General features: G+C 38.2%; 1 protein-coding gene across 7 annotated transcripts in view; it reads left to right on the top strand.

Moving 5' to 3' along the window:
• The window catches only part of TLN2 (talin 2), a 227,399-nt gene that overhangs the window by 96,958 nt on the left and 104,975 nt on the right, over positions 1-25,466 (top strand). For all 7 annotated transcript variants that reach the window (XR_014588799.1, XM_083850954.1, XM_083850952.1 and 4 more), the window contains 15 exons: positions 1,295-1,462; positions 2,914-3,208; positions 4,543-4,709; positions 5,662-5,790; positions 7,154-7,267; positions 9,128-9,241; positions 10,614-10,748; positions 11,597-11,725; positions 12,355-12,457; positions 14,237-14,445; positions 15,162-15,281; positions 16,330-16,527; positions 18,423-18,562; positions 23,127-23,220; positions 24,986-25,075. Coding sequence is in view for 6 of the 7 variants with exons in the window: in XM_083850954.1 (XP_083707080.1) it covers positions 1,295-1,462; positions 2,914-3,208; positions 4,543-4,709; positions 5,662-5,790; positions 7,154-7,267; positions 9,128-9,241; positions 10,614-10,748; positions 11,597-11,725; positions 12,355-12,457; positions 14,237-14,445; positions 15,162-15,281; positions 16,330-16,527; positions 18,423-18,562; positions 23,127-23,220; positions 24,986-25,075 (2,205 nt within the window). In the remaining variant the exon portion in view is untranslated. The remainder of the gene's footprint in view (positions 1-1,294; positions 1,463-2,913; positions 3,209-4,542; positions 4,710-5,661; positions 5,791-7,153; positions 7,268-9,127; positions 9,242-10,613; positions 10,749-11,596; positions 11,726-12,354; positions 12,458-14,236; positions 14,446-15,161; positions 15,282-16,329; positions 16,528-18,422; positions 18,563-23,126; positions 23,221-24,985; positions 25,076-25,466) is intronic.

Here is a 25,466-nt window from a genome sequence, read left to right as displayed (position 1 = left end):
AATGTTAGATTTGAGATTGCTCAATGGTAATTGAGGTTAATCCATTGTGAAACTATTTTAATTATATGATCATAGAATGCTGTTTTTGTAGAAACTCCTTCATTCTATACATCATACAGATGGTTTCTTGCTCCATGGAAAGCTGTTTGTGCTATACTCCCCCTGTGTTGAGAATGCATGGCTCATAATATATACGTACTAGTCAGATCCTTGCTTGCCCTGTAAGACACAGGGATTTTATGGGATTAAAATTTGCACTTGCATGCAGGCAACTTCAGTTCTTGCCCTTCCTTGCGTTTCCCTGTTTTTGCAAACTACTAAACCTATTGAATTTATGTATTTATGAAGATTAATAAACAATGAGTATTTCTTTTCATTAAATGTATATGTTTTACTGTGTGTATATGTATGCATGTGTACAAAACTTTCTGGCAAACTGATGAGGAGAAAATTTTCGTATTACAAAAGTAAATTCTTTAAGGTGATTAGTATTATCAGATGTCAAAGCATAATGCCTGTTTGGCTTAATCACATAATAACCTATTAGCAGTTTAAAACTGTTGTCCTTAAATGCTCTGTTATAAATGCATCTTTTTCACTCAGTGCCAAGATAAGGTTCCCCTCAGAAACAAGGGGAAGTAATCTACAGCAGAAGGTAGAAATCTGGAGGACATGTCATGAAAAATGTCTACTCGTAGGAATAAAGGCCATTTTAACACTTTATTCACTAGTAAACCTGTCTGCAAGTTTCATCAGTTACTGTTTGTATTCCTAGTTTAATATATGTATTGCAGCCCTCTGCTTTCTTCCTTGGTAAAGGAAAGAACCTAAACATTCCTTGGAAGTGAAAAGTTAAAACGCTCATGAATTAATTCCTGCAATTAAATAGTACAAAAAAAGCTTCCTGTTTTACCACTTAAAATGCTACATTCCGTATACTTATGTGTAACTTTTAATTTTGTGGCAGAAAATTTGAATTTCAGAAACTGAAAACACCAGGTTTTCATTGTATTTTTAAGACGTGAAGGCATGATAAACCATCCCTCTTCCTTACCTGGTTTCTCCAACGCTCCATAGCACATATCAGATTATTTTTACTGAGAGTAGAAAATTGTCAAGTTTTCTCAGTAGTATCTATGTTTGCTGCCTTGCTTACTTTTTTAAATGTTTTGATGCATGGGTTTTATATATATATAATATATATATATAATTACCTTGAGAAGACTTGATCTTGTATAAACAAAGTATATACTATTAGCTTATAATACTGATTTTTTTCTGTTTATTTTATCAGGATGTTCTAATGAGTCTGGCCAAAGCTGTTGCAAATGCTGCTGCCATGTTAGTGCTGAAGGCCAAGAACGTAGCACAGGTCGCTGAGGATACAGTCCTGCAGAACAGGGTCATTGCTGCTGCTACACAATGTGCACTCTCTACTTCCCAGCTCGTGGCTTGTGCCAAGGTGAGGCTAGCAGTGTTCATGAGATTGCTTCTGTGTGTTTCCAGTAGTTCAGGCAATATACTGTCATAATATCGTAGTTGGAGGCTTGTGCAATATCAAACTTGATGATTAATAAATTCTCACCCGTAAGAGTGGCAATCGAATATCGGCCCAGAGGATGTGAGGTACTGCTGTAATCCCCAGGGGAGATTCTGTAGAAAATATCGATCATCTGATGATAATGATCAAAATAGTAACTTTAAGAAAAAAAAGCCCTAGAAATACAGCATGCCTGGGGAACTGTGCAAGTTTTCTGATGAAGACTAGAATTACACTGAATTCACCTAATCTAAAATTCAAATAATTAAAAGTTAGTATTCATGCTGAAGTTAAAATCAACGTAGTAATCATTGATATTAAATATATTTGCATTGTTTCATAGTAGCCCAATTGTTTTAATAGGGTCCATTGCTTTTGGCCAAGTATTGTTTCTCAGTATAAGAAAAGTACAAAAGAGTTGATCAGATTGCAAAGTCTCAAGTCTACACTTGGAACATTACGTTGTTTGTAGCCTTTTTTGATTTAATGAAAGCAATTCACACTACTGACTTTGGCAACTGCTTTCAAAGTCTGCAGATTCAGTTTTCATAAGGTTACTTGTGATTGGAGAATGTGTATTCAACTATTCGGAAACATCCAGGAGGCTTAAAATAAAACTAATAGCCAATTTTAGCTATTACATTTTCAATATTTTCACCTTATATCTTTGGCTGTAAGGGCTTTTTGTAATGAATATGTATGAATTTTCATTATCTCGACTTGATGTTCTTACTGCCTGTGAATTTCTTCAGTACAGAATTAGATGACCAGTGGCATCCTTTTTTTCCTTATAAGATATGCACAGTTTTCCCATTGCTAAAAACTGTCTGGATAGGCCTGGTCAAAATGGGGAAGGGTTGTTTCTAATCTGTAGATTACTGAGTTTATTACTTGTAGCTTCAGAAATAGTGTTGTGTGGCTTTTGATGAGTAACTTATTTAAACAAACAGAAGGCTGGTATGAGAAGGCTATACAAAATACCAATTCCAATTAAGATTTAATTTTACTTGGAACTCTAGAGTACACAAGTGTGCTAAGTGTACTTAGGTTTTTTTGAGGAGTTTGGTGAATGCCTGTCTTACAGAACCACTGTTAAGTGATTGCTCAGGTCAGCAGCTGCTGAAGAAGCATGAAACAAGGTGGTGGCTTGTGTTCTTGCATCTAAGTGAATATTAATGACATCCACAGCCCAGATTCCTAACTTAAATGTGTGAAGCTACCTATCTGAATACTCACTACAGGGCTTTCTGTCTAGGGAAAACAGATATGTTAAGGATTAAAACCTCTAATACAGCAGATGTTTTGCTTACTGGTAATTGGAAAATTTGCAAATAAGCCATTTTCTGAATGTTTTGTCTGTCTTCCCCATGCAGGTTGTGAGTCCCACCATCAGCTCCCCGGTGTGCCAGGAACAGCTGATTGAGGCAGGGAAACTGGTGGACCGTTCAGTGGAGAACTGCGTGAGGGCCTGCCAGGCTGCCACAGATGATACTGAGTTACTGAAGCAGGTTGGTGCAGCTGCCAGCATCGTCAGCCAAGCCCTGAATGACCTCTTGCAGCATGTCCGCCAGTTTGCAAGCAGGGGAGAACCTATTGGTCGCTATGATCAGGCCACAGATACCATCATGTGTGTCACGGAGAGTATTTTCAGTTCAATGGGGGATGCTGGTAAGTCTCTCTAATGGATAATAGCTTTTCATGATTTGGAAATTTGCACATTTCGAATGAATAAAGTTTAAAAGCTCTGTAGGGTACTCTGCTAGCGCACGCTCATGGTCATTCAACCCATAATGTTCAATCAGTGAAATATACATAGCTGCATGCTAGATAGAATGAATATTCTATGAAAACAATGAATACCATGCTAAAGGATCACTGTAGTATTCAGTGTTTTTTCTTTTACTGCTTCACTTCACAAAATTGTGCAGTAAGTCCTCATCTCTGAATAGGAGGACAGGTACCTAAGTGAACACTTGCCAATGATGGATTTCTTTGTGCTTAGATTTTGTTGTAGGTTTTAAAAATTATTTTGCTGCTTGTGACATTTCTAAAATGTGCAAATTCTAGAACCAGGCAGACTTGAGATACCTAATATTGTGAAATGACCCAATGTGAACTTTCAGAAACAAAATAAACCAAAACCCCACAGGAAATTAAATAGAGTAGTGATATTTCAATGGTTAAAAATGGGATGAATTATCAACGGCGTGAAGAGGCAATGTCTATTTGATAACAAGACAATTCATATAAACTTTTAAAATGGCACCAATTTTAAAACGCGGTTGTGGTACCTCTTGGGGATTATATGGTTTTGATCTCCTCCCTCTTTTGTGTTACCTGAACACAAGGACAGGAAATTAAATATATCACTGTCACAGCTGTATTCACAGTACAGCCAATATGAACCAACTAATCTTTTCTTGTAGGTTCAGATTCTTTCAGATATTTATTTTTTCAAGGAACTGTCATTTCAGCTGTGCGGTGATCTTCTAGAGGAACTTGTGTGGGAAAGTAATATGAATTCTTGGGGGTATTTTGGCCCTAAAAGCAGCTTCTCTGAGAAATGAATGATCAAGATTTTTACAAGACATACAGGAGCATTGTTTGCTAAACCCTTCTAAACCTTCCAGTTGAAAGCTGCCAAAAAAAAAAAAAAGCTAATACTCTGCTACTCAAAGGGGTTTAATTAGTGTGTATGTGTGTGTGTGTATATATGTATATACAATAAAGTATATTAAGTCTTATGTTCAACTGTCAATTATAAATCATTTGGCTTCTGTACAGAAGGATTTAGTAAAAGATAATCTTGTATGACATTTATTTTCCATTTATTATTGTCATCCAAGACTTTGTGAAGCTACTGTGCTATGAACTACTTATATATCCTTGTCAAATAAAATGAGTACTTCAGCAAATGTGACTCTATTTTTATCTTGTTGACTTTTTAAATCAAAGCTGAAATGTAAAGATGGGGACAGTAAAAACATAATTGTATATCATAGGTGAAATGGTACGACAGGCCAGGGTACTGGCTCAAGCTACCTCAGATCTTGTCAATGCTATGAGGTCGGATGCTGAAGCAGAAATTGATATGGACAACTCAAAGAAGCTCCTAGCTGCTGCAAAGCTCCTGGCAGATTCTACAGCCCGCATGGTTGAAGCTGCAAAGGTACTGGGTAACTGAAGTAACTGTCGGCTTAAAACTGTGTAGTTATACATGAAGTAGAGATAGTATGTGGTATGTTATAGATTAGGTTTGGCTGACAGTAGACATTTTTTCTTATCCTGTAAGTGTTTTGAATGTAATGGGTTAGTCTGCTCTGCCTCTGTTTCTTTTGCGAACAGTTTCCTACGGTTGGGGAATGTTTGGTGTATTGTATACCATGTACACCTCCCCACCTTCCTGCTCCATGTTTGTTCTCACAAAAGGCAAATATCTGAACTTCTCTTTCCTTTCTGTGCTGGAAAACTATTTAAATCCACTAAGTTAGGCCTAGATTCTTTGAGTTGAGTCCCAGATCGTATACTCAAACAGACTTTTATAGATCAGGGCGAGCAATTGTCCTAGGCCTCTAAAAGAGAGCCATGTCCCTGGCTACAAGCATATCCTTGACTTTCCAGTACTTTCTCAGCCTTCTCAGACTTCAAATGGAGAAAACGCACTGTGTTAAATCTCAGGGTTTGGACTACAGTTACTGAAATGCATATTAAATTAGGAATTTTGAAATGTGTGTTTTTTTTCAAAACCAACATTCATATAATCAAAGTATATTTCCACAGATCACAACAGAAGCATTTAACAAAACAATTTCTTCTCCAGCTGAACTAGTATGTAAAGCAAAAAATTGTATACAAATAAATAAATAAATCTATCCTGAAAGCACTTAACAATCAGTAAGAACAGAAACGATCTTGCACTAGCATTAAGTTTTCTGCATACGCTTTTAATGGTTTAATATTTTTCTAGTAGTCAAATGTTCTTCTAACTTTGGCTAAGGTAATATATAGAAAATACAGGCTGATGTAGTATACTGTCTGTAACTAAAGGTTTAATATTCATCTACATTCTCTCCAGGAACAGCTTCTGAGGCTGATGGTTTTTGCTCTGAAATTTTGTGCAGGGAGCTGCAGCCAATCCTGAAAATGAGGATCAACAACAGCGTCTGCGAGAAGCAGCAGAGGGATTGCGTGTTGCCACAAATGCTGCTGCACAGAATGCCATCAAGAAGAAAATCGTCAACAGATTAGAGGTTGGAACCAGATACTGTTTAATTTTCAGTTTACTATATTTTGATAAATCTCTAGCTGGAACAATTAGAAATGCATGCTTCAGGAGAAGTTCTAAGTGCTGTAAGATCAGTTCCAGAGTACAGGGCTTGAAATTTATGATGGTAGCGTAGAATACCATAGTTGTCAGATACAGGAAATTTAAATAACTTTTATCACTGATGTAGTCAACTGGTGTAAGCATTTGATTCAGAAGGCATTGAACTAAAGGTTCACTGTGCAGTAAAGGTGAAATTTATCTGAAGTTTGTCATGCAGGCAGGGCTTGATCTTCCTGTTTTCAGCTAGAATGTAGAAACAATAAAAAAAAAAAAACACCCATCACTAATCTCTGGTTTCCAAATGTTATTTTTGGTAATCTGAAAATGTTTCAGGTACAATTAGATTAGACAAACAAGAAGACCTTAGTCAATAACCATATTCCAGAAGTTCATTTAAGCTCCTCTATCTGTATAGAACAAAAATTAGGTGTATTTTAGGAAATGAATCATGCCTCAGTTTTCTAACTGAATGCAGGAAAACTTTATAGAAAATCATTTTTTTATATTGCTCTGATAATACATAATGCCTTAAAGGAATGAAGTGTGTAATGATGAGGATGAACTTTATGCTTGGTTGTGTTTAGTGGGCCAGTTAAAGAAGAGCATTGCACAACATTTTGGAATGTCTTGGATAACTTGTTGAATTTTTAATTTTGTGAGAGGGAGAGTAATAAAATAAATAATAAAAGTCCTAAGTATTTGAAGACCTTCTCAGTGCATCTAGACTCATTAATACCAGAATAATTTGTACCTCTGCATCAGTTTAGTGTCTTCACTTCTGCCGAAGAGCCATCTCAGTAGAAGAAAGCATGGGCTCCCTTCAGTCTTTTGTCAGAGATGTTAATGTAGCAATATTCTATCTACTTTGCTTGCTTTCTGTGGGTTTCTTTCTAAGCATCTAACTGATTAGAGCATTTCTATAAGTGAGATCTTTTGGTAATATTGCAGACTAAGATACAAATGGTAGGAGCTGACAACCACCCTTTCACCCAAGGCAGGAGCTTGTTTTCACCATTTGCTTTTTTGGCAAGATGGATCATACAAGCTGAATGGTTTGGGTCAGAATCGACCTTCAAATCAAATAACAAATCAGGTAAACATCTGTATAACAGTGTTCAGCTCATCTTCATCTTGAGGCCTATTTCCTTTAAGGCAAATCAAATTAATCAAGGGATAGTGTCTTAATCTATCAAAGTTGTTAGCTTCAAAGTTAGTTAGAGTGTGTATTTCATCCTCTGAATTACTATAATCATTAAGTGTTTTTATCTATTTCTTTTTCTCCTAAGATTGCAGCTAAACAAGCTGCAGCTGCTGCTACTCAGACTATTGCAGCTTCTCAGAATGCAGCTGTTTCAAATAAGAACACTGCAGCCCACCAGCAACTTGTGCAGAGCTGTAAGGTAAACCTATCACTGCCTATTGACAAATAACTCTCAAACCCAGATTTATGGCAAGATGAAGACAGACCTCTCTAGTCATATTGTTTTAACCTCAACAGAGACTGAAAAATGAAATATATGTATCTCCACATTCATCAATATGGGTTCGGCAGAACCATCATTCATTGTTTTTTCCCCTGGTTTATATGTTCTAATATATGGAGAGCCTTAGAAAGCTGAGCTACTGTAGGTGCAAAGAATTGCTTACTACAGTACCCCTGAAAACATCTTACTAGAAAGAATTGCAGGTTTATATAACTCAGCATGTATCCGAGTAATAAACAGGTCACCTTAAGCAAGTGTTTTAAGTGGAATTTTTGTTCTAAAACAGTCAGCAGTAGTGTGTATGCAGAGCTATGCTGAAAGCACTGTGTATATGAGTCTGGTTGCTCAAATTTGTACACTGGCAAGAAGTCTTGGCCATCAGTTCTGTGCATGGTTATGCTCTTTGGCAACTGAGTACCTCCATGGTCATAAAAACAGGCTGTTGAATGATGAAAGCAGTGAAATGGTACCGAAGTCTGCTGTGGAATAAAAGTAGCTTTGGAATTTTCCAAAACGAAGGATGGAGTAGCAATAGTCACTTATAGGATAATGCAGTGAAATCTTTATTTAATATATTGGTTATATAATTAACAACACTGATCATCCTATTCTGTTGTTCAGTCTACAAGCAGCTGGGGCCTTAAATGTCACTCAGAACTAAGGTGTAGACCATAACTTCGGTTTACATGATTCTTAGCTTGCAATTTAAGCTGCTAAGACCACAGATTTCAAGGTATGCCTAAAGTCAAGTATGTTTTTATAGTTCCAAGCTAGAATTAAGAGTCCTGGTGGTGAGAAGCTGTTCTGCTTTGTTCTTGAGCTACCTTTGACAGCTTAATTTCTAACAAATGTTAGACAGATGTTTCTTCACAATTCTAAAAGAAATTACATTAAAAAAAATAATTAAAAGGATAATAGAAGGCAAAAGTGTATTCTTGCAGAGAGAACAGTTATGCAGGGAATGAGAACCAAACCATGAAAGAAAGCATCTTTTAAAAACCACGTTAATATGCAGCAATTATTTCTTGTTATGGTGGTATTCTGAAGAAATTTGGGAAATAAATAATGCAGTACATATCAGGATTGTGTTGTAGACAGCTGCTGTTTTATTGTGAATAATAATAATAAAAAGCTGATTTGCTGCATACATTACAGTCTATTCTCATTTGATCTTGATGATTTATTAGATAGTAGAGAAGATCAATACCTATTTTTGTACTTTGGGGATTAAAAACAGTATTGCACTGCTGAGGTAAGATTAATGTGAAGTGAAAGAGTTATATGAGCTTGAATTTGGGCAGTCCAAGAATATTGTTTTGACAATCTACACTTCAGAATTCTATAGTTATAGTATAAACTTAGTATTAGATGTCAAGGAAAAGCAGCATGAGGTACTTAATTTTGCTTTTCTGAAAACAAGACACTCTTGAAAATCTGTTGCTGATCTCCGCTACTGGCATGTATGCATACAAAGGAAGTCATTCAAAATGCTGTATAAATACCTAATTTTTCACAAGAATCTTGATTGTATAGTAGGGTCTTTCAACTAATGAGTAGCGGAAATAAACTTTTCTAAGTAAAAACAGAATGTCTCTGAGAAATCCAATCATGTATTAATTGAGTTCCATGGACTCCTAAACAAATTCTTTGAAGTCAGAAGAGTATTATACCTGTGAGTTTTACCAGCTGTATTTGAGAGGGACAGGGAAGGGGCTTGTTTTAATGTCAGAGGGTTCATATTTATACGCTGAAAACTTCTCCTTTTGTTTACTATAGAATGTTGCAGACCACATTCCTCAGTTGGTGCAGGGTGTACGAGGAAGTCAAGCTCAGGCAGAAGACCTCAGTGCTCAGCTTGCTCTAATAAATTCCAGCCAAAACTTCCTTCAGGTGAAGTAAATCAATCATTGTAGTAGATTCCATCAGAAGAAAAGGCACTTCTTAATTATGTTTTTGTTTGTGACAAATAAGCAGTAAACTGTTACAAACAATGTAAAGAAGTTCATTGCAGACTGGGATTTTGCCATGGCTAAGGAGAACTTAGCTCCTCAGGTCAGGTGGCTGAAACATGTTGAACCTGTGGAGAGTGAAAGCTGTCAAAATTTTGGATATAAGAAACAGGAAAACTGAAATATATGGAGAAAAAAACATTTGTTGTAGTGGCATTTGCTTTCTTGGAAAGAGTTTAATGAACAAGGTGGTGACAATTCAGCATCTTTCTAAACGGGGATCTTGAATATAAGAGATGTTGTTGTAACCATTTGTAGTGAAGGTAGAGTCGCAGTGCTGCAGCAACAATCTTGAGAATTCTTCACGAATAAAAGGGAACATTACGATGATTTTTAGATATTAATCTACAGATGTTATAGATCTTGATTTGGCTTCTGTTCAAAACAAATCTTGAGTCTGCTTCTTCCAAAACATCCGGGGGGGGGGGGGAAGGAAAAAAGATAAAATCAAGCGTGTTGATAATGCTATTGGGTTTACTCTTGACAAGAAACAAACTGAAGAAATTAATTGTCTGTGTAATGACACTATCATTAATAAGCTTCAGTTATGCCTTCAATATGAAGTGGAAGCGAACTCTTTCATTAGATGCTGTTAGCAGGTTCTTTATGGTTTCATGTAGTAGAAGCATCACATACAGTTCTGTCACTATTTTGCTGTATGATTCCCTCTGTAGTCATTAAAATAATCTGCCTCCTCTCTGGCTGTATGTGTGTACCAAAGCGGTGGTGTGAATCAGGAAAGCAGCTTAACTGCATTAGCAGGAAACGAACCCTCTGAAGAGTCATTGCTTGTATTAATTTTTTCAGTGTACAGAATTTTGAAAGAATTTAATATTTGGAAGTGCTGAAAGAAATTTCCCGTTGATACCATCTGGACCTGATTGTACCACCTAGATGCTGAATAGTTGAACTGCAAATTTAAATAGTTTTAAGCAGTCTGTACAAATACTTTAAGGCCTCTTGGCTTCCATTGTTGCCTACAAAGTGACTGGTGTAGTAGTAAAGAACAAATGTTCTCTGCTGCAGAGGACACTGCAATTTGGAATTATAATCGGGTGTAGCATATGAATAAAAAGGTTGCAGTCTAGGAGGTTCATGGATAAGGAGCAGGCAAGTGCATGAAGTGGTCATTGCAGAAGATGTAAAAAGCTCATGGTTGTGTGAATGGGGGAACGAACGTGTACATTAAATCCTAAGTCTTATTTAAAGAAAATGAACTCATATGATTGTTTTCCTGGTTCTTCTTTGGACAGCCTGGAAGTAAAATGGTGGCATCTGCTAAAGCTGCAGTACCCACTGTGACTGATCAAGCAGCAGCAATGCAGCTAAGTCAGTGCGCGAAGAACCTTGCAACCAGCTTAGCTGAGCTACGAACTGCCTCTCAGAAGGTAGGATAGTAGTTTTAATTAGCTAAAGCAAGATGGCCCAAATGGTGGTCACAGGTTCACTCCTTGGCTCTACTGTCTTCTCCCCCTTCCACCCAAAGGGAATGGTTCATGCTCAGGCAGTGTTTGCTTCAGTGTTGCCTTCATGCATGGTTTGCTCAGAGTCCCATGTGGCTTCTGTGTTGTAATGGACAAGGGAAGAATAACTGACAAGAAAACTGAAAAGCTTGTGGTACTATTGACGTACCAGAAACATGGCAGGGAGGTATGCACAGAGTTAGCCTGGAACTGTTCCCTTTAAATATGAGGGGTAGAGGGTGTCTGTGTTTGACACACAGACTTCTAAACTTGATGTTTTGTTTTTTTTTAAAAAAGTCTTAGCGGAAAGCCTTATCTTCTTGTGAATGCTGAAGCCCCAAACGAGGATTGTAGCAAAAATTACACCTCAAATTGCACCTCAGCAATCTGCAAAATTTTCAGCCAAGTTATTGGTTATTGCGGGCTGCCAGATTAGAGGGTTCAATGTGACTTGAATTATGTTACACTATTTGTCAAAGGTGAAGTCCAAACTGCATTAGTTACTTTCTCAGTACCTGGACTACCTAATGTGAAGATGTGTGTACACAAGGTAAGTGCATCTCATTCCTGTGGTGGCTCTTACCAGTGTTATTCTATTCACAAGCTAAGAGTATTGCCCAGTAGCTTGGAAGCCATGATGTGTAGAGTGCCCACAGGGGCTACTGAAGTCATGAGACCAATAGATATTTTGGAGGGATTGTATCTGAAGCATTTACTATTTCTAATAGTGTCTTACAGGTGCTAACAGTGTTACTGATCTGATTTCTGAATAGGCTCATGAAGCGTGTGGCCCAATGGAGATCGATTCTGCTTTGAATACAGTCCAGACACTCAAAAATGAACTGCAAGATGCAAAGATGGCAGCTGTGGATGGACAGCTAAAACCTCTCCCAGGAGAAACTGTAATTAATGAAGGGTGTCCTTCATTTATAAACAAACTTATCTGTTAAAAAAAATTAAGTGTTTGAGGCAAAATAAGTCGTGAGGCTTTGGATAATTATCATGCTGGTGGGATCATGCTGGTGGGATTTTGCGCTGATTCTCTTAAAAAGATTATATGTTCCTACTACACAAGAGGAATGTTTTTTAGCAGAAGTACTCACAGGACTGTAAGGCCTCCTTCTATATTGAACAAAATATTATTTAGTAGTAGTAATGTTTCAGTCTTTCCAAAAAGATAATTTTTTTTCATAGAGGACAAAGATGAGAACTCAAAAGTTGGTATTCTTAGAAACAGAAATATTTTATTTGGTAAAAACTTCCTTATCACCACAGTTTAAAGTAGTGATTTCCATTGCTAATTATTAAATGTTGTAATTCTAATGTTGTTGTTCTTATGACCTAATATGTAAATTTATTTCAATTGGGGCAGGGAAAACATGCTAATAAGGCTTCAGAGAAACTCTGTGTTCAGTTGCTGAGATAAAAGCTTGTTTTTGGTAGGAGAGGAGTTTTCTTAATACTGTTTAAAAGGCAAGTGTGTTTTAGTTAAGTTTAAGTGAAGAATTCTGTCCTTTGCAACTTTTCACAGCTTGAGAAATGTGCTCAGGATCTCGGAAGTACTTCCAAAGCAGTTGGTTCATCAATGGCCCAGTTGCTAACTTGCGCTGCTCAAGGCAATGAGCACTACACAGGTACCATTTTATTCATAATGTCTGTGAGAACTCTGCTTCCCAGATGATGTTTGTTAGAAGGCTCTCTTACCACAGAGTGCTGAAGTCAAGTAATTGTTCACTTCTTTATTTCTATGCTGACAGTGAATTTTGGCAAGTTAGTAGGAATTGCTAATGTAAATAATGTGCTTCATGAAAGAATAGTGTTCCAATCTGCTCTATGTACATAACCAGATTGAGACATCTGCTGTTTTTGAAAGTGTCACAAACTCTTTTTGGTCAGAACTAAAATGTAAAGCAATTCAAAGGCCAGTGCCACTGAAATGTTGCTGTGTCCTTTCACAAGTCTTGAAAGGGTCTTTGGGTATGTTTTGAAACACAAGATTCAAACATACTTGGGATGATTTGGTAATGTTTAAAACATTGCATCTCTTACTAGATGTTTCACCGTTTCCCATGTATAACGCAACTATCTTCTCTGGCTCATTAATCACATTTGCATAGTTTGGGGTAAAGCCAACAGGGAATATTGACATGCACATTCTGTGATTGATTCTTTTTATACATTGCCCCAGTTTTTGTACCTGTGCTTTTAGGGACTGAAGCACTTAATAAGGAGAAAGCTCCTTGCAGGGGGTTGCTGGGGAAGGTTTACATATAAATGATAAAATGTTCCATTCCCTCCTTTATGTAAAAAATGGAAGCTGTTGATGCAAATGCTACAGTAGAATTTTCTTTATATTACTGATAAAATCCGTTACGGCAATTACCACTTCATTAGATATAACTGCATCATGGCTAAGTAACTTACAGTTGCTTTCATTTGAAGCAGATGTAATTGGATTAATAAGGCTTGTGTTTCTATTACATAGTTATGCAGAAGTTAGCACTGGATATCTGGTGAAGGAATACAGGTACTTGCAGCTGATATCTAATAATTGAATCTAGTTCTCTTAACATCAAGCTATAAAAGCTGTTCATTTGGGAAGTTTTGCAATGAGTTCCTTTTCAGAGCTCATGTAGCTATTTTCTATCATGGTATTTTGTTATGCAAGATTTTTTTTGCTTGAGCAAGTGCTGAATGTTTGCAGGTATTATGGCATATTCTGCTGTTCTCAGTGATGAAAGGTCTTTACAGCTTATCTTCACTAATTAATCATTCCCCCTTGTCTGAAGCTGCAATAGTAAGTTTCTTTTCACTGTGTATTTAAAAGCAATTTCATGACATGTTCTCTGACTTTATTTTTATCTGCTTGTACTCACAGTGGGGTGAAGTTATATCAAGATACCTCATCCTTAGTGTTTTCTTTTTATTTAATTTTTAATTGCTTGAACTTAAGCTATTTCTCTGATTCTATAAAACCCCAAAGCCACATTTTCAGAAATGACAGATGCTCTGGCTTTGAAGTCATATACACAGTTCTTGCAGACAATCGTTTTCCCCCTTTGAAGTCATGTACACAGTTCTTGGAGACAATCACTTTTCCCTGCGGTTTTTATCTTATTTCCAATTTTTAGCTTTCCTTCTTTACCCCTGCTTCACTGAGATTTAGTCACTGGTCTATAGCTGCTCTGGAATGTCCTCTTTGGGGTATAAGATTTACTTTATGGCTTCACTACAGGCATTTCTCTTGGTAAATGATGCTGTGTATTTCAAATCTAGTCATGTTTCAAGGTTATCTTTTAAACTGCATTTGAAATGTGTTGGAATGTGATCATAACCTGCAAATTCAGCTGTCATAAAATACAGAAATTATCTTTAAGAGTGCTAATAGATTCCTTGTTGAAATCTGAACATAGGAGTTGCTGCAAGAGAAACTGCTCAGGCTTTGAAGACTTTGGCTCAGGCAGCACGAGGGGTTGCAGCATCAACTACTGACCCTGTAGCGGCGCATGCGATGTTGGATTCAGCAAGGGATGTCATGGAAGGCTCTGCTATGCTTATCCAGGAGGCAAAGCAGGCCCTGGCTGCACCGGGGGATGCGGACAGTCAGCAGAGATTAGCCCAGGTAAGTTGCGGCGATGTGAATTATGGAAAACCCACTGAAATTGCATAGAACACAGCCCTAAACAGTAAAAGAATACAACAGATCAGGCCTCAAGAAATATCAGAGAGCTGCCTATTACTGCCAGTAGCTCTCAAATTGTAACATTATGCTTGTGTCAAAGAATGTAGATGGCACTTAGTGCATTTTAATACTCTTTCAGAGAAATCAACTTATGCAAAGATGAAATTAGGTGCTTTTACCCACAACATATTTAGAGTGGGCTGCTTGATTGCAAGATGAAACACCTGTTAAACTCATTGCCAAAAGAAGGCTTAGTATTCATGTTATCTTCAAAATGTGAGCACGCTTTTTTCTCCATGAGTAGCACAACTGCTTTTGAAGATTGTAAGGAATAGTAGGTTCTTTAACCGGTTTGAAGAGATCTTTATTTGGCCTGTATTTCAAATAATTTCTTAGGAGGTGAGATTTGATTTAAATAAGTATCTGGACTTTATCTGAAATAAGTGGTACACAAAGGATTTTTCTGTTTAGTATATAGTTAACTTCTGGTGCATTTCCATAGCTAGGGTGGTACAGCCTTTATCCCAGGCTTCAAATATGGCTTTGTTGGAGTCAGAATTGTAAAAATTGCTGGCTCTAGATTGTTCCTCCTGTTTGTTAGCTAAATGATTGCTTAAGTCCTTCTCAGTGTCTGTGTGTTTACTTCTGTGTTGTAGGTGGCAAAAGCAGTGTCTCATTCGCTGAATAACTGTGTGAATTGTCTACCTGGACAAAAGGATGTTGATGTGGCTTTAAAGAGTATTGGAGAGTCTAGCAAGAAGCTCCTTGTTGATTTGGTGAGATGTCTTTTACCATACAAATAAATTCAGAGAATTGAAGAGCTGATCTGGGTTTTCCACATATCAAATTATGTAGCCAGTGTGCCTGAAGTATACTTCAAGTATGTTTTATTTGTTTTGCAGGTTTAAGAAATTAATTACTTGGCTAAAATGCTGTTCTTCTAGTTCATGGGAAAGTTGAAATGTACCTAGGGCTTATGAAAGCAGTATTAAAATTGCTGTCTTGTATCACCATTAGGGTTTTGTTTTGTTTTTGAAAATGCTAACTGTGACTTCACAAATTGAATATGAAAATGAGAATTATAAATTATAATCCATCTCCCACCTAGGTGACCAATTCAGTTGAAGGAGAATGGTCCTTTAGAAGTTTTAGTGCATCTAGAACCGTTAAGTGTGAAGAGATGAATTGTTATATTTATCTGCATCCATGTCAGGGAGGGGTGGAGGGGGGACAAAAAAAAACAACTGTGAGCACTGCTAACTTGCTGGAAGGTTGCATGACTTGAACAACTCTGTCTCATCTACTGGTGATCCTGCTACCCTGTGAATGAAGGAGGGATTATATTTTAATATTACTGCAATGCTACTTGGTTGAATCAGGTCAGGACTAAATTCAGTCATTGAAGAACTGCCGATACTTGTAGGTTGTTCTGGAAGGCTTGTTTGTGGAAGTGAACAATGACTTGGAGAATAAATTTCTCCCACTTTCTCCACTGAGTTCATCACTTCGAGTTTCACAGTTGGACCATAAAATAGCTGTTATCTTCTCTGTCCCTAGAAAGGCTTGCTTGATTGTCTGTCCATTGAAAGAAACAGCAAGACAAAGCTTGCTGTGTAGATTTCTGCTTGATAACTATCCCATAGTTGGACTATTCTGCTTTTTAGGACTGATTAACTAGCAGTTCAGATGCAGTACTCCATTTTAGCTTGTATGTGGGGCCTACTGCTGTCTTGAATTTAGTGTTCTTGAATTGTGTTGAACTCTATCGTCACAAAGGGTTGGTGTGACATGGTAGACAATAAAATAGTTATTGGTCTCTTACAGCTACCTCCAAGTTCAAAGTCATTTCAAGAAGCTCAGAGCGAACTGAACCAGGCAGCAGCAGATCTGAACCAGTCAGCAGGAGAAGTTGTCCATGCTACACGGGGCCAAAGTGGGGAACTGGCTGCAGCATCTGGAAAATTCAGTGACGATTTTGATGAATTTCTTGATGCTGGGATTGAAATGGCTGGCCAAGCCCAAGTAAGCGTGTGTGCTTTTTTTTTTTATCTTGCTAACTGAGACCAAGGTTAATTTGGGAATACAGTATAATTTACTAGTGTAAGTGTATCCAAATATAACAGGGGATGTATGTTATGAAGCAGTCATCTGGAGTGAAGTGAGCTTAGCATTTGTGTCTTCGTTTCTGTGGCCAGTCAGAAATGTGATTTCATGCTCTTCTGTCTGGTTTGGGCTGTTAGCTAACTAATTTATAAGCTGTATATCTGAAAGTAAAAAGGCCTGCTGAACCTCTCACAGGTTATGGCAAGAGTTGCTTCTATTTCAGTAGCACTTGCAAATCTGTTTGGTGATTTACAATCTGGCCTAGATCTATTCTGACAAACTCAGTAACATTCAGGAGCGTTGTCACATTACCTAGTTTATTCCTAGTATTCTGGGTGCTCATTTCAAGTTGGAGCTATCTCATTCATTAGCTTACTGGGTTTAGGTGTACAGATTTAAGGAAGTTGGTCAATTAGAGATGATTTAACATAGTAAATGCCAGCATATAAAGAAGGGTCACATACCAGGTGATCTAGGAGGATGGAGAAAAAAGAATTTTTGGACTGTATTGTCTTAGTAAAAGGAGCTTTTAAACCTAAGAATTCCTGCCAGAAGAAATAGGAAGGAAATCTAAGGAGTACACTAGTCCTTCAAAGTCACTTATGAAGTGTCTCTATAAAGCAAATGCTTTGTAGATAATGCAGAACAGAGAGATCAGGCAATAACTGTTGATTATTCTTCATTAAACTTTAATCATTCAGGTTCAGATCCATGAAGTGAAGTAGGCACCAAATATCAGCTGATTCTCTGAAATTAAATAGGAGTTCGATATCTATCTCTTCAGCCATGGGCCTCATTAACTTGTAAAACATTTTATTTGTATAAAACTGTCTGAATAAAACAGTTGAGTGCAGGCAAGGGTAGGAATTATATGAGCTGGTGCAAACAGTTACTTGAAAATTCCAGGTGCTGATGACCTTGTGGACTGTGAAGATTTGATTCTCCTGCTGTCATAGTGAATTAAAACCACCTTAGCTAATACTGGCTCATCTTTCAGTAGAGAATACCTTTTGTCTGTGTCTAGTTATTTGGCCTGAACAGAAGCAGTATCAGATGTTTCGGATGCTTTGCAAATGGGCAGAAGAGGGTAGGGAGGAGAGCAGAATGTAAATACAGATTAAAAGCTATTCACATCATCTAAGTAATATACAACCTCTAAATTTAAAACCCTAAACAGCCCATTAGAAAGAACAAATTATCTTCTACCGATAACTGAAAGAAGAATATTGTTCTAGCTATTTGCAGTGCTTCCCTGTAATTGTGCACATATGAAGGTTATCCTTTTCAAGCAATGGCTTAAAGTTAGTGAAGAATAGTAAGCATTCTGATTTGGATGTTCTGAAGTAAGATTATAAAAATTTATTTTCTTGAGGCAGAGGACTTTCTGGAGATATCTTTGTGGGAGTAATCCCAGTTAAATGCAAGAGAGCTTGTGGGTTATGCAGGATGATAGAATAGACAGTACACACTGATGGAGTAATGTGGATCAGTTGTGCCAGGCAGAGATGTATGAGAATCTTGACAATGAAAGCATTGTTCAACAAGTAGTAAAGTTTCTCCCTTGCTTGTTTATGAATACTGCTATTGTTAAAAATAAAGCTATTTGTTATATGGGTTTCTTGTTCGGTTATGTGAATGGAGCTAGAGGCACCTGTCTGGGTGAACAGAGGCTTTGGTCCACGTCCTCCTTTGGACAGAATTCCCTTGCATGTCAGTGGTTTCAGGTGGATAACAGACTATGTTTCCAGATGCTGTTTTAGCACACGCTTTATTGCAAACTAGGCGCTTAATGTTATGTGGGTATGGTCTTTCAGACTAAAGAAGATCAGATTCAAGTAATAGGTAACCTCAAGAGCATCTCTATGGCTTCAAGCAAACTGTTACTGGCTGCCAAGTCTCTGTCTGTTGATCCCGGAGCTCCTAATGCCAAAAATCTCTTAGCAGCAGCAGCAAGGTAAGGATGTATTGCTTGTTTTGTTTTACTTAAGTTGTCTGCTTTCCTCAGCACTACTTAAAATGTGCTTAGGTATCCTTACTGATACAGTTAACTGAGTGGTTGGAACCTACAGTTCTATTTAAATGAATGTAGGTCCCAGGCAAATTGCTTATTTCAGAGGAGTCCTTTATCTGACATAACTTGTTACCGTTGGTTGAAATATGAACTACAGTTGAAGAGTTGGCCTGTTTTTTGAAAGGGACTAGTGTGCTTTACCTGCTCCTCTTTCCATCTATGTTCTGACAACTTGCTAGGTAATAGTAAGTCTCAATCCTTAACGAAGACAAGAAATTGAATAACGTCCTTATATAGGCTGTTTGTAAAAATCGTGTTGTGGCTACCTATCAACAACAGCATGTATGATCAAGAAGACTTCAAAGGGTTACCTGATAGGGTATGCTTATTTGATGGAAGATACTCTCTTACTTCAAGGATTTTTAACCATGCCCTGAATTTCATTGTTTGGACTCTGTTTCTCAGCCTCAGTGCTCAGTGTTTATTTGAAAACTGCACACCTTTTGTTGTTTGGATAATCACCTCTTGTTCATTTTCCCAAACCCTTTTCATGTTTTTTTCTCAAGTGAACTCATTTATGTCTTTACATTGAATGTTCAACTATCAAACTAGAAGGGGACTGCTGAAGGACAGCTAGGCACTCAGACCTAGAAATGTCAATATTATCATGTGAAAGTCTGAAATAAAGTTCGGATGTTACTCTCAATACTGTCTTCCAAAATGTTTACTCCCACAAAGATTAGCCTGGAGTGCAAGTGAGTAATTTAAGACTTACTTCTTTGAGGATAATGCAGTTGATGTTTGTCCTGGACCCTGGAATCATCACTCCTTTAATGTCAAATAACTTGATTTAAAAAAGTAAAATCCACTCTTAATAAAGGACTACTTAAATAAGTAAGGTATGCTACTTTTTGTTGTGTTCTTGACAAAAATACTCTGACATTTACCTTGTCTCCCCAGAAATATCTAGACTTGTAGAGAAGTTGTAGGTAATCAAAGGTACACTGAATACAAATGAAGGAGTCGCATGTGTTTGTGTTACTGCCACAGCACCAGACTGCTATGGATTTCTGCTTTAGACTTGGAACATTGCCGTTTATTTAGAGTGTAGAGCAAGTTAATATCTCCAGTGAAAGCCAGTTGGTTGGTTGTTTCTCTTCTCTACAGAGAGAATACCAGGCTGGTATTCTCTCTGTAGAAACATTTAATAAAAAGGGAGACACAAGCAGCGTATAAAGTATAGAGTCATCAGAGATGGTCTGTTTTGCCATGGTGTTTGTGTGAAGGCATGTCTGCATGACTAAGACTGTGCACAGACATTAGATAGCAACAAAAAGTAAATATTTCATCAATTCCAGGTTTGTGTTTGAGACACAAGGGACCATCATATTTCCCTTCTTTAATCTTCTGTGGCTTGCCAGGGCTCCGTTCACTTTGCTGCTATGATGTGGTCAGGTCAAATATTTCTACTTTATCTTCTCTGAGGAAATGAGGAAATAAAAAGGCACAACTTCTTTGCTTCTCACTGGCTTACCTTCTAATTTTTTCTCTCATCTTTTATAGTGCTATGATTCATCTTGTATTTTCTTTCTGTGGTGTATAGTATTAATGTTAGTGAGACCATACTGCATCCTCTACAAAGCAAACTATGAGTCTGCCATCAAGTTTTTTCTTTAATCTTTGATATTCTCCAAGTCAACTCATCTCCCTTAGGTTACAATCAACAGAGAATGAAATATTTGTACATGAAATTTCTCTGGGAGTTAACAGAACCATTCTTTTTTGTCATCTGCTTATATGTCTGAATGCAATGAAGTTTTTCCGATTTGTAGAAATCACTGTGACATTCAAGAGGTTTTAAGAAAGAATCCATTGTATTGATGGTATGTTGGTCAAGCCTGGAAAAATGACTCCACAAGGACACCAAAGCGTACCAAAAAGGGTAGGTTTCTCAATTAAACAAATAGGTATAGAGCAGTTCCAGCTGGAAGGGACCAGCAAAAATCACTGAGTCGAACTGTCAGGCTATTTTGGGGGTGACTCAAAGTTAACACACATCATTAAGAACTCTATCCAAATGCCTCTTAAGCATGGGCTATCAACCACCTCTTTAGGAAGCTTGTTCCAGTGTCTGTTCTCTTGGTAAATAAGTTCTTCCTACTGTCTGGTTTGAGCCTCTGCTGATACGGCTTTGAGCCATTCCCATGCATCCTGTCATTAGTTACTAGCGAGAAAGGATGAGCACTTCCCTCTCTACTTCCCCTCTTCGGGAAGTTGTAGAGAACAAGTTTACCCTTCAACCTCCTTTGTTTCAATTCTTGTTGCCCTGAAATATAATATGTCAGTTTTATTTTTAAAGTAGGTCCTTTTTCCTTTTGTAACAGTACGATAGCATCCATCTAAGTAATCATGCTATTGAAGTTGTCAGTCATTTTTATCCAGTGCCAGTATTCTAAAGAGAAAACTATCCATACACCATGTAGTTTTCTCAAGGTCAGAGGAAAGCATGTTCTCCATGCACTCTTCCTTCACCCTTTTTCTAATTTGCCATGAGATACAACGCGAACTTGCATTCCCCTATGTCACAATGTAAGTCAAGGTTTTGCAAGTTGCCTAGCATGCCTAGCTATAGAAAATGATTTTTGACTAGTAACAATGAAAGGCAGACTTGTTCCTCCTTCTGCAAAGCCTCTTCCAGAAGCTGCTTCCCTGACTAATTAGCCACTAGTCTGGTGTGTTGCTAGGGATAATGAATATTGCAGTGGAAGCACAAATAGTGACTAGATGGTATGTCAGGCACAGGCTGTGTTCAACAGCGCAAGCACTGTGAACTCTTGGAGAAACTCAATGCAATGAATACCTTGATCTCTGCTGATTTTAACTTAAGTGAGATATGTTGACTCAAAATATCAATGATCAGCTGAAGAAAAAAGATAACTGACTTTATATAGCAGGACCACGTGTGTGTGTGTGTAATACAGTATGTCGGGATGGAAGACTGCTAGCAAAAGGTGTAGTACTCCTCTACATGTAAACATTTTGGACATAATGGCCACTTGTTTCTGTGTATTTTAAGATGTCTGGGGTGCTATTTCAGAAATTCTTCAGCTAATATCAGACCAGGAAAAGATATTGGTAATGTTATAAATGCCTTTTAGCAACTGAGTTATGTCATTGTGCTAGTGGAGTGGGTTGACTTTGGCTGGCTGCCTCATGCCCAGACAGCTGCTCTCTCACACCCCTCCTCAACAGAAGAAAATAACATGAAAAAGCTCATGGGTTGACATGAGGAGACTGTGATTACAATCACAGTTTAAAAAAAAAAAGAAAAAAGAAAAACACTTGAGAAAAATGTATAGCCAATTAAAGTATAGATGGTGAGAAACAAAGACCAGTTTAAACCATCTTCCCTTCAGCCCTACTCCATTTTTTTTCTAGACTCAATTTCACTCAATTTCTGACTACTGTGCCTCCTTCTCTGCCCCGAGCAGTACAGGGGGTTGGGGAATGGGGGGGTTGCAGTTGGTCTATGACAGCTCCTCTGCTGCTCCTTCCTCCTCACATTTTCCCCTGCTACAGTGTGGGTTCTTGGAATAGGCTGCGGTCCTTTACAAACTACTCTAGCATGGGCTCTCTCTGCAAACCACAGTCCTTCAGAATAAACCTGCCCCAGCATGGGCTCTCCATGAAGCACAGTTCCTATCAGGACCAGCTGCTCCAGTGTGTGTCCTTTACAGACTGGTTGTGACAGGATAAACCTGTTCCACTGTGGGACCTCCATGGGCCTGCAGTTCCTGGAGGGAGACCCTGCTCCATTGTGGGCTCTCCACAGGCTGTAGATTCCTTCAGGGAATGTCCACTTGCTGCATTGTCGGATATCTGCTCTGGCATGGTCTCTCCCGCAGGCTGCAGAGGAACCTCTGCTCCAGCACCTTCCCATCCTTCTTCTGGCACTGGTGTTTGCAGGGTTGTTGCACTTCTCCCTCCTAGCCTTCACTGCCATGTGGTGAGGAGTCCACGTGCTCTTTCTAAACTGTGCACTCCCAGAAGCACCTCCAGCTTGTTTGCTGGGCTCAGCTGTGTCCTGTAGTAGGTCCATTGTGGAGTCAGCTGGAACCAGCTGCACTCAGCACAGGGCAGCCCCTGGCCTTGAACTCAGAGGCCACCCCTGCAGCCCTCCCCACCAAGACCTTGCCATGCACACCTAATGCACATGTCACTGTGAAATAAAGCTGTTGCCTCTGGACTAACTTCTTAATTGTTTGCAATTGTCTCTGATGTTGATCACTATTAAATGCTTTAATTTTTTTCTGATTCTAGGAAGCTTATTAAGGAAAGGGTCTTTAGGCCAATTACTTTACAGCAGAGTTATTCCCGAAACAGTGGAAGGAAAGTAATAGAACATCAAAGCTTGAAAACTTGGTAGTATGCACTTAGTGAAACAGAAGCTTTAACTCAATGAATAGTTCAAGTTAAAAATGTACCTTGTTTCTTCTACTTTCCCTAGAGCTGTGACTGAGAGTATAAACCAGCTCATCACACTGTGCACCCAGCAAGCTCCTGGTCAGAAGGAATGTGACAATGCACTCAGAGAACTGGAGGTATTACTGCATTCCAGAAAGGTCTTCTGAAGAGCACCGGGACCAAAATATTTGATTTTCCTTTGTCTTTGATTAGCTTCTGTCACTGTCTTCTCACTTAGATATATGGCAGGGGTTTTAATTGCATACCAGATAAGCACAGAACCTCTCTGAACATCTTGTAGTTTTGGCTGGAGTGAAATTTGCCCTACTGTCCCCTTCTCTTCCTTGCTCCCCATAAAGTACAGTTCAGTCAGTATTATTCATAATTACTGTGGATTAAAAAGGAGTCTCAGTGGGCTGGACATCCCCAGTGCCAGCAGTGTACTGAAGGGAGTTGTAATTCCTTGATTTTCTGTTCTTAGAAGGTTGTTATTTATGGTGTTACTTAACCACTTAGTGTGTTTCAGCCAGGACTTTGTTAGGATGCTCTGTAGTCTTTCCCGGAGATTCTGGACGACCGTGTTTTGGGAGGACCTTCCTGTATGGCCTCCAGAGAGACGGCTAAACTTTCACAGTATTTCAACGGAAAGGGTTATAGAATACACAAAGATGTTATAACAATAGCAAATACATGTTAGCTGTTAGTATGAAGTTGTGCTGGCTTGTGTTATGCTGTTGTTTCTTTATATTCTGAGGACTTCTGTCTCCATAGTAGTATAAACTTTGCAGGAACATGGCGTATTTTACAAGGGTGTTATTTAAGGATCAAGCATAACAATGAGGAATTGCTGCAGTTGCTGTGAGAACTGGGAAAGAGATGGGAAGACACTGGAAACTGTGTTCTAAATACAACCTTTTCGTCACATCACATTGTTGTCACAGTTTCTTAATGGCTGTAAGGATGTAAAGATTAAAAAAAAAAAAAGCCTTTACAAATACTGTAGGTATGCCTTAATGTTAGGAGTTTATTTCTGTAGCAAGTCTAATAGTTTACATTCATGCCCAGACTTCCTTCAGGTGCAAGGCAAAGGTCAGGTAAAGATACTAGTATCTTTCTGTACTTACCTAGTTTTTCTTCAGAAAGTTCAACTCTTTTCTGCCTGATATTTAGTGAGGTGGTTCTTCCAAACTTGGAAAAAGGCACCTTACAAATATTTTAAGCATAAGAGAATTATTGTCTACAGTATTTTGCAGCGTTTTACAAGTTTCTTCATCTAAATGCATTAAATCTTCTAAATGAATATCTGATGAACTTCTTCATTTCCAGGAATCAGTTTCACCTCAGAAAAATTAAATCCCATTTGTGCTTGTAGTTTTTTTGGCAGAGGGAGCTATATTGGTGGGTTCTGTTGACGGTAGGAGGAAGCAGGCAGATGGTTACTAGCATTTAGTTTGGTAGCCCTTTTTATCTCTAGACAGTACTTAAATGGTAGCTTGTTCTCCTATCACCTAGTCTTTTAATTCCAGTTATAAAATGTTAAAATATTACTGAAAACGTTAGACTACTCAGAACTGATGCAAAAACAGGTTGCCTCATGTGAGCCAAGCATTACTAACTGACCGTAGGCCAGCCATAACAAATGCAGGGTAAACCACATTAACCCATACTTCCAACAGATGGGTAGTGCAGAAATGAATAGTTACTGTAGTTCAGTTGATGTGGGGTAGCATTTAATGTGTAGTCCATATATCTGTATGTGAACCCTCAGTGACTGTAGTTTTCTGTGCTGGCTGGAGACAGTTACAACTACATTGGGATAAGCAGAACAGTTGTGATAGTGTACATTTTTCTCAGCTCAGTCTTTGGCTCTGTCAGTAAGCCAAGTTTCTTTCCTTCTTTCAGACAGTTAAGGGAATGCTGGATAACCCCAATGAGCCTGTGAGCGACCTCTCATATTTTGATTGCATTGAGGGTGTAATGGAAAACTCAAAGGTAACTTCCTTTTGCTACCTCTCTGCCAATTGTGAAGTACATTTTGGTTGTCATAGATTTCCACAAGTATATCAAACATGTTAGAAACACAGCACAGTATTTCTAAAGTGTGTGTTGCATTCCTTGGTAAGACTTAGCCTGAGATCAGTCTCTTAGAGGTCAGTGCATTTTTTTGGTCACTTTGAAGTCTTTTTTTTTTTTTTTTTGCCTTGGTAGTATTTTTTATTATGTGACTGGCATGCAATGCTGGTTAAGCTTTCGCCTCTCTCCCTTCTCCTCTGGTTTATTAGACAATTTACAGGATGTCTATCATGCACGACGATATGTTTTGACTGCAGCTATGTTAGAAATGCCCAAAGTGTAAATGGGAGCCTTGGCAATGAAATACCAT

This window comes from Anser anser, assembly GCF_964211835.1.
Source record: "Anser anser genome assembly, chromosome: 10".
In the NCBI taxonomy this organism is placed as follows: Eukaryota; Metazoa; Chordata; class Aves; order Anseriformes; family Anatidae; genus Anser; species Anser anser.
The sequence above is the reverse complement of the archived record's forward strand: the minus strand, read 5'-3'. Positions and strand labels throughout refer to the sequence as shown.